General features: G+C 39.2%; 1 protein-coding gene across 1 annotated transcript in view; it reads right to left on the reverse strand.

Moving 5' to 3' along the window:
• agpat2 (1-acylglycerol-3-phosphate O-acyltransferase 2 (lysophosphatidic acid acyltransferase, beta)) overlaps window positions 1–7,494 on the reverse strand; it is a 19,252-nt gene extending 11,758 nt beyond the window's left edge. The window contains exons 1-2 of the mRNA XM_063478159.1: window positions 7,071–7,494; window positions 2,404–2,537 (exon numbers count right to left, since the gene is read on the reverse strand). Of these exons, the coding sequence (XP_063334229.1) occupies window positions 2,404–2,537; window positions 7,071–7,255 (319 nt within the window). The 5' untranslated portion in view covers window positions 7,256–7,494. The remainder of the gene's footprint in view (window positions 1–2,403; window positions 2,538–7,070) is intronic.
• Between the last annotated feature and the right edge of the window lie 2,641 nt (window positions 7,495–10,135).

Below are 10,135 nucleotides of genomic sequence, written 5' to 3' on the forward strand. Positions count from 1 at the left end.
GGTGTTAAGGTCGGGGGGAATTTACGCAAATTTGCGCAGGCCAGTAAATCTAGTAGTAGGGACTTGCACCAGGGAAAAAAGGCTCAGTAATTCTAGTGTTAAAAGACATCTCAACTCTCAACAATACAAGCTGAAGAAAATAAATAAAAGAGGAATCGAAGCCTTTCTACAACATGCTTTTGTTTCCAACCAGTGTGTAGCTCAGACAGGGTTCTGTGAGGCCTACATTTTATTGATACAGTAAGTGATCAGTATGTAAAGAACGTTTAAAAACCCATACCAATGTAACAGGTTCTTTCTGTGCCCGTGCTTTGTTTCTTCACAAAGTTTTGTATTATTCAGCTTGCTGAGAAGCAAACAGCACGTGATCCTGTATCAACAGAGGTTGTGAAAACTGTTCTGACAAGCACTGTGTACCAACACAAAGCTGGAATGCAGTAATCTAACAATTGGCCTAGTTTTAACATGCCTACTGCCTGTCTGACAAACCAGAAAAGGTGCCCGTTGCTTAAGTAGGTGGGAGTGTAAAGTGAGATACACCTGGAAGGCCTTAACATTTGGTTCCAGCAAGTTGTGAGTAGCCTGTGCAGACTTTCCCTTAATGAACTGAGCTATAAAGCTGTAGATGGTGGCACAGCTAAAGTCTTGCTCCACTGTTTGCTGGCTGATAAGAACTAAACTGTGACAGGATGAGACCAGATCACAGTCTGGCTCCATCACGGCTGCAGACAATCCTGCAGTTTGATCACAAAGTGTTTTCACATGGCATAACCCAGAATGTAGCTGTTATTATTTACATATTCCCCAGTTCCTGTTTGCACACAAAGGAACGAGCGTTAAAATTGGAGTGCGGCTCAGAAATAGTAGCTACTTAGATCCAGAAAAAAAGGACTTGTTATGTATAACCATCGTGACATAGAATAATGATAGTAGTATATGACTTTCAAAAGGAGAGACCAAGGATAAAGTTTGACACAAAAACAAGTTGCATCTGGTACTACATCTGCAGGAACTGAGCCAACTGCAACATCTGTACCAGTTAACTGGTTGCTTTTGTGCTTTCACACAGGCTTGAGTTTAGCTATCACTACATGCTGACCAGAATACAGGTGACATGAACTCTTCTGATATTCAAGATTCGTTCTTGTATTAGTTAATATGCATATTTTGTGGTTTTGCCAGCGGTTTGCATGAAGATGCCAACTTGTCTGTAGATACCGGGAAACTAACCACAGACAGGTAGTAAAACTTGAATAAGAGCAATAAACTGGAGCTGCAAAATGCCTCCAAAGTAAAAGTTGGGCCACTGAACACATTTCCAAAAGCACAACATTTTGCTATTTTCAGTTTGTGTTTACAATTCAAATTTTCTTAACTGCTAGGTGATTAGTTGGCAACTGTTTGCAGACAAGTTGGCATCTTCCATCTTACAAAATGTACAGGTGACGAGAGTAATCTGCTAGTGACCAGCGTAATCACAGTAATCCTATACCTCTTTGTGTTCAATTTCACCAAGACACAAAAGCGCCCTCCTAAAGCCAGTAGGTAAATACATTTTTAGCCCTATTGGGTCCCTGATTGGTCTCTCGGCCTGTGTGATTGGAGCAGACATTAAATTAATCATCAGCCGACGAGGCTCGATATCAGCTTTTCCTTTCCTACTTTAGGTCATGAGGCAGATATTTGTCATATGTTTATTAAGGTGGGATTCAAAAATTCCCATGGTTGGAGCTTAACGGTACAATTCTTCCATCTGGGACTCATGCATCTACTGCAGAGGAATGCTGCTCCTCCAACTAAAATGTTCAGGACCGCATGCATCATATCTGGTATCAAGTTGCTCAGGATGAACTGGACTCACTGTAAAACAACTCTTCCCTGGTGAGGATTCTCTCTTTTTCCTACTCTTGGTTTGTTTTCTTGAGTCTGTAGGGCTTAAAAGCACAAAAACTAAAGCTGAGACAAATCTGCCGTCCGCATGACTGTCTTGCTTTATTCCTCCTCTCAGATTAAAAGTCGGTGTATAGTGAGAAACAGACAAGACAGGCTGTCACTGCTAAACTTTCAGCACGTTTCAATCTGATGTTTATGACCATTTATAAGTAGAGGGTTGAATGCGTTTCAAATAATCTTTAAGTGTGTCATCAAACAGGCCTACCTGATGACAGAGCAGTAAGGACACATCCTGCATGGGTGCAAATGCCCCAAGCAAGATCCTAGCAATTTCCAGCCAGCTGGACCTTTGCTGCACACCCCTCTCTTTACCCACATGTCCTTTCTGTCTGCTTCACCAATTATATTTTTTGCTAAAATGCCAAAAGAAATTGATTGTATGACTGTATTTGAAAGCATTTAAATCAATATCAAAAATGTCTGTCTTCAGAGAAGCACTAAAAGACTCACCCAAAACATCCAGGGAGCTCTGGTGGTTCGAGATGACGACATAGGGACCCTCAGTCTGCAGATGCTCCCAACCACTCACTTCAAATCGAAGACCCAGCAAATACTTGACGTGTCGAACCATGAAACGGATGATCCTGAGAGAGGGAAAGGTTAAATACAGTGTGTACTGGTTACTTATGATGCCAGTGTATTGCATATTACTAACCAAAGCCCTGTGAAAGGTAGAAACAAAAGCGGAATGTGTCAGGCAATATAATCACAACTATCTTTAAACACATAGGCTAAATTAATCATGTTCAACACCCCTTTAAGCATTGTTTTTTCCTGGTTGGGTAAATAATTACTTGCACCAAGTATAACGCTCCACTAACCATTGAGAAAGAAATGTTCATCCACCTGCCTCATGACAAACGTTACATAAAAGAACACACAGGCTTTGATTAGTCCAAGTAAATGCACATTTTTATTTATCTGAACATTTAATTTTTTTATCTCGTTGCAAGATAGTCACTATCTGTCTTACTCTGATAGGCAGGTAGTGAACAGTCCATTTATCAGAGCTAGTCTGCTGACAACAACAAAAACAGCCGTCTTTTGACCTTACAATAACTTATAAAACTATAGGCTTCCATGGGAGCTCTCTCCAAGTATCACAAAAAAGTAATCTGTTTGTAGTTAGGGTTAAAGGAAAAAAAAATGTTACAATGAAATTTTACCAGAAACTGTCAGGGCATTCATGACCTGAAGTTTGCTGATAAATGAGGCAATTGACAAGGAAAAAAGGGAAGAAGAAGAAAAAAAATTCAACAGAAACAAGGTTTTTTTGGGGGCTGCACTGTGCATGATTACTCAAGTTCAATAATGACATGATTACTGTAGCTGTTTGTTAGTCAGCATGTGCTTGTTTATAAATGCAATTTGATGATCTAACAAAACCATTTTTAAAGCTTTTCTTTCCCCCTTGCAACTATTAAAAGCCTGAAACTGTCTGATCCACCAGATGAGATCTATTGGGACTTGTGAAGCTTAACCTTTGTAGACACAAACATGATAACAGCTCTGACCTCTGTTAAGACAAATCCAAGGTGCCCGCTGGCTTGGCTTGGAAAACTTTCAGTGTGATTCTTAACAACCATGATGAGCTCAGGCAGAGTTCACACATCATGTAAATGCTACTTTACATTTGCAGCTAAACAATCATACTCCCATAACATTCTCCATGCTAAACTGTACCACTAATTTTGGATAGCAAACTAGCTGCGTGACACACTAAAACTGGCTTCTGTCAATAATCTGAATGAAATTTCTCCGAAAAAGAGCAGAGGCACTACCAATCCGGCCTCAGGAAGAGGCTATACCTATACATAATACTTACAGAAGAGACCTTGCTCATCCCTGAATCATATTCCCTCTGTTTGCTGTCACAAAAACAACAAACTATCCTCCTTGTAACGTGAGGTAGTTTTCTTGCTAAACCAGCTATTACAGGAACCGAACTCATCTTCAACTCTGCTTTCATTTAAGCTCAGTTTCATGACTGTACACAAAATGTTTCGATGGACTAAAACATCTACCTAACTACTTAAAACCATCTTTGAGCAAGTTTCAGCCATAACGTGCATCTGATGCCACACATACTCATTAAAACTATACCACTAATGCTAATAATGTGCCATGAAGGAGCAGCTTTAAGGATTTAGGCACATCCCAACTCAATACTGCCAACTCGAAAGCAGGAGTGTCAAACATAAGGCTCAGGGCCTAGAATTGGCCTGGCAAAGACTCCAGTTCGGTTTGCTAGATGGCTTTGGAAAATATGAAGGGCAAAAATTTTTGAACTTTGAACTGTATTATTTTTTTTTTTTTATATAAATTTCACACCCTTTTCTGCTGACAAAGGCCTCACATGCATAGTCTTTTAAGAATTTTGTAGTGATTCTACTCTACTACAAGTAATACCTAACAGACAAGCAAAACACTTTAAAAATTAAATAAAATAATTTATAATGGGAACTACCAGACTATTCTTTTTTTCAAATATACACTGGACCTAGTTTCTTACTAAAATACAGCAAAAAAAAGTCTTGAACCACACTTCATGTCTTTATATTTTGGTAGGAAATATAGGACATAAGTACTGTATTTACTGAAATGTGCAAGCATACATGCAACTACAACATAAAGAGCAAAAAAACTGAGTTTGCGCAATTCTAACAAGCTGCAAAGTTAATATTTGGTATGACCAGCTTTATTCTTCAACACAGCCTAAACTCTCTCAGACAATCTTTCTTTACCATTTGAACAATTTAAAATTGGTTCTTTGATAAGTTATAATGTCTGGACATAATAGCTGCCCTTTTTTATGTTTTAAGCGCCCTTCAGGCAGAACCATTACTCAACCACTTCTAAATAAAAATGCAACACAGTCTGGCTCCTTATAAGCAAAATATAAAGTAGTAAGTGGTGGTACGCTATTTCTCAGAACTATCTTCTGATGACTGTAGTAGACTTTGTTTCCACTTGCACTTGACTGGTAATCTACAGGAAAAATCTTGTTAACCTTTAAACTAGAGTAGTCTTTTGGTTATCTTACAACATAGCGGTGCAGTGATAACATATTCGGTCTGAAGTAAAAGCCACAGGTTATGCAACGATATAGTGTTGCAGCAACTAAGTATGTTCAAGGGTAATGAGTGACCACTGTTGAATTATATTTTATGATCAGTCCACTAAGCATTTACTTTGGTTCACTTCATTATCTGCAACCCTGAGAGTGCAATCAAATTTGAACAAGAGGACAAATCACATGCAATGTGGCCACTCCAAAGGTCAGCCTGACCTGTTTTGCCAAAATGTAAAACTGCCAATCTTATTGAGTTTACTCATAAGTTTAAGGTCAGTAGGTTGTCCAAAGGGCAGGAATCTAATCACAGTCTCAGGGTGACAGAGCTAGCAATTACTTCCATCAGAAATACTATGGCAAAAAAACTGGTTGTTTTCAATACAGTATGTTGAGTGGCAATATTACTCCTTTACCAAAAAGACAGGGCCACTGATCTCCCACTGATGTTCGACACCATTACACAGCACAGAACATGAGCTCATGCAATTGTGAGTGAGAAAACTAAACCCCTGTCCTTTATCTGTTGTCATGAGATCCTACCTAATAACTAATGCTGGACCCATACCCAGAAGTAGCCATTCACATAAGTAACGGATAAAACAGAGTTTCAATTAAACGCAAATTAATGGATGTTTCAAGAAATGAAAGCACAACACAAGCTGTAACTTGATGCTTTACAGATGTTATTGACTGAGCGAACTCATGGATACCTGCTGTGGCCTACAGGTTTAATTCAGAAGTAAAGTGACTGGAAAGCAAGTCTTCAGGCTTTGGTGTAACAGTAAATTTAGGTGACAGAACCCTCTGAATTACAGTGCTCTCTCTTCCAGTCCTGTCTGCCGTGTAAAATATCCATCCAAAAAGTCTATTCATTCATCTAAGGTCTGACCTCAGTTCGCTCACTTTGTCACAGACAACCGGTCCAGATAACCTCTGCACTGACAGAACGGTACACTGGTGCAACATGACACCACTGGCACAGCTAACATGACTGTGACACTGTTATTCCTGGAGCACTGAGGCAGTAAGGTCTGCTGTTGTAACCAACATTGCTGCTGTCAGCAGTTCAGGACCAATTGAGGTTGCATTGAGGATGGGTCTCATAACTATTCAGTAACCCAGCTCCAATCAGGGAAAACGTGCCATCTGGCATCTGTCTCTTCAGGGTAATTACTGAAATGCAGTCATTTGTGTGCAGGAAGCCATCACCACTGACTAGATTTAACCAACCACACAACAACACCCCCTACAACGTGAACACCAACACTGAAGATGTGTTACATTCCTACAGTAAGGATCAGTTTTGGTGACTGATTTTGGTGTCAGGTGTAAAATAACGCCTTTGTAAAATGTTTAACATTCTGCCCCCAACACAGATGTAAACTGAGGCAGATAAGACAGAAATATAAAGTTAAATCAGCACTAGAAGTAACTATGGATTCAATAAATGAGTCACTCCTTTATACACATACACAGATTTAAAAAAAAAAAAAAAAACAGGACAAATTGAGCGGATACAGTGCTAGATTACACGTTCAGAGGGCACAAGTTAGTGGACACTTGTATGGGTTGGGATTCTAAGAAAGTGCCTGCAGAAAATACATTGAAAATATCAGTCAGAAAGATTTTGGTAAATCTTTTGGTAAATCTTTCTTGCGTTAAGATTTACCAAACATTAACCCAGCATGAACGCAACGTCACATTAGCGCCCTGATTTTTAGCTAATGTCCACACGCCGCTACTGTCAATGTGTCAAGCGAGCTAATAGTAGCATATGAATGATAAAGAAAAATGCATTAGGGATTTCTTCATTTTCTGCTTATTTATTTCTTTCAAATTTCACACAGTTTGGCAGGAAACACCTCCTGCGCCACATTGCTGTAACGCCAACTTAACTCCTCGCAACAATGAGGCCATTATTGTTTCTGCTGAGAGTAAAAGCCCAAATGCTTCAATATAAACAACCACGGTTGCTAGCCAGCTAACGAGCTAGCGAGGGCTAGCTGTCAGACGGCGCCGCGAGCGAGATTTCTGCAAAACTCACCTCATGTTTTCAATGTCTCTGCCTCCGCTCTTTAGTATGCACAGAGGTATACCGACGAGGGCCAAGACCATCATCCAGGCCACGTAGAAGAACTTTTTGAAATAAAAAACAAACGTGCTGCTGGTGCACATCAGGAGCGGAATAATCATGAGCAGCAGCAGCGGTATCATCCACAGCACATCCATAGCGAAACCGCCGCAGAAACTAGCAGCAGCACTGACTCACGCGGGGTGTTTCTGGATGAGGAAGCCGCTAACGGTTTCAGCCAGCTACGGTGCAAGGGACGGAGGGACGGACCGCAACCCCGACAAACATTTACACAGTGAAGTATTCCCTCAGGAAACCACGGCGGCGGCTGTGCTTCACTCTGGCCCGACAAAATGAACATGAAGCGCTGCTCATCTGTTGCTAAATGGTATCGTGAGGTGGAGTCAAATCGTCATCGGTTGTGAGTTTTTTCTATTTCCGGTTGCTTGACCACTAAATGGTCCGATGTCACTAGAGATAGTCAAGTATCGACAGAGATTTGGGCGTTACAAACCAAACATCAATTATTATGCCAGTAGGTGTTTAAACTTGGAAATAATTTCTAGGTACAGCCACAGCTTTCCTATTTATTTATTTGGTACGACTGCATGTTCAAAATTTTTAATTCAGTCTCCAAATGGTCATCCTTACTTAAAGTAGTTTCACAGCCGATTACAGCACACCATGTGTAATTGGATTAGCAGTGATAATCCAGTCCTCAGCTATAATCTGACACTGTCCGTAGCCACGATCGTGAAGTTTCAGCGACGTCCAAGAGCTCTGCTTGACATGATTTGGAAGATTAGGATCAATCGGTCATTAATCCTAATTTAATATCCTAATCAAGGACTTTAAACTTGGCACTAGAGGCAGTAGCAAGGCTGTCTAATTTGCACTTTGTGTAAGCAGTGAATAAAATGTAATGTGTAGGCTTATGAAAACAAAACTGTGATAAAAACATTAATGGAATATTTTGATCAGCATGTTTTTTTAATTGTTTTTTTTTTATGTCGACTTTATATTACCCACAAATTAAATGACTTAACTGTGTTTACAAGTTGGTAATGTTTGCTTTTTCACTGGTAGGGTGTGATAATGTTTAAACTGGAGTTTAAGCAAACACACTGGTCATGGGTGAAATATTCAAACAGAAACCACAGGCTCACTCTTTCACTGTAAAAGATGCATGTATAGACATCTGCACACTTCTATCTATATAATGGCTCACATGTTCACAGTTGAATTTTTTAACAGTACAATTTATTGTCAGAAATACAATATATGACTTTCCAAGTTAAAGAGAGATCTGGAAGGGTAAACAGTGAAGAGATTAAAGGTCTTTTAGTGATATCTTTAGTACGGTACCGTACTAAATGTGTACGGTATAACTCCACTTGATAATGTAGCAGTGGTTATGAGTTCATCCATTTGGACGGGTAAAGCAAGGTGGACACGGTGGAAACTGGCAGTCTGAATGTGCAGTGGAACCACTGCTTAGGAAAGGTGGCATGATTTTGCAATTTGCAATAGAGCTGGAGGTTATCCAAGCTCTCTGTTGCACTAAATACACACTGAGGTTCAAAGCACAGGGGAGATCTGGTGAATCTAAATTGGTATAGATGTGAGGTAGATAAAATGCCCCAGATAGTAAGATGACATTAAACTGATGCAGAGTTTTCATCCACATTATCATTATAGTCAAGATTGAAATCTCAGTGCTATATAAATGTTGGATCAATGTTAAAATACTGATGAAATCTGACAGTGTATGTGTATGACAGTGTGATTTATAGTTGAAAAGTTGTGGCTTTCTAGTTAACCGGGAAATAAAAGCTATTATCAGTTAGACTGTTCCATCGCACCCCTCTCACAGTGGTACACCCCATCTGTACATATATTGCTGAACAAGCAAAACAATGACACATATTGTAGATGTATGACTGTCACCATGGTCATTATTAGACACAACAAAAATGTCATTAACTGAAGTTAGATTGCTAACGTAACTGATACTTCAGGCGGATTATATTAGCTAGGATGAGTTAGTGAAACAGAGAGAGATGTCTTAGGTGGAAAATTTCAAATCTGACCAAATTATGCCCTTTCCTTAACTTTTTCATGTCCTTCAGTCACTGGTTTCTTTTGTAGATGAGGCGACTCGGCAAATTGAAGCAGTAACAGTCTGTGAGTTCTCCTTTAACTATAGGTAGCTCACAGTTAGGATCCAGACCAGAGAAGGACATCATTCAGTGCAGGAGTGACTTCACCAAAATTATTGTAAACTAATCTTGATTTCATAAATTAAATAGCCTGATGTTAAGTTGTCTTTTGCTGCTTATATGTTAGAGCCTAGTCTTTAATAGAACTGTTAAAATGTTTTAATCAACACCATTACATCATTAATCGGAATATTAGATAAGTAAAATACATTAATCTGAAGTATTTTAAGTAATTTGTTTTGTTTAACATCAGTTGAATTTCCACTTATGTCCTCTTGGTCTTTAGTAGTTACTTTCACATTGTTTTAATATTAACTGAGGGTGCAAAAGTGGTCAGAATTCAATGAAAATTAAGTTGACAGCGTGGCGGACCATCAGGGGACTCCACATACACCCAGCAAGAAGAAAAGTAGGAGGAGTAATGTTTCTGGGTTCTAGGAGATGTTTTGGCACCTTGTGAAACCAGTTGAGTGAAGCTCAGATTAAAGTTGGAGGAAAATGTGATAAGTTCTCGCGTCATCCTTACATACCTCCATAACAGTATAACTCTGATTTAACGTATATTAAATCATTGTTTGCTTTCTGGGGTGACTAGTGACAACAGTGACGATTAGTTGCCCACATTAAATTATTTGGCTGCCATGAGCAAATTTGACAATGGAAAAAAAGAACCACAGTAATGAAATTACAACTACTCACACTCATGTGAATACAATTCCCAATTGTATAAAATACAATTCACACCAAACCATATTATCCTGGGTTACAATATCCTATTAAACATTATATAAAAAACAAATGCATATTAGTACTGCCAAT

This window comes from Pelmatolapia mariae, linkage group LG7 (assembly GCF_036321145.2).
Source record: "Pelmatolapia mariae isolate MD_Pm_ZW linkage group LG7, Pm_UMD_F_2, whole genome shotgun sequence".
Taxonomy (NCBI): domain Eukaryota; kingdom Metazoa; phylum Chordata; class Actinopteri; order Cichliformes; family Cichlidae; genus Pelmatolapia; species Pelmatolapia mariae.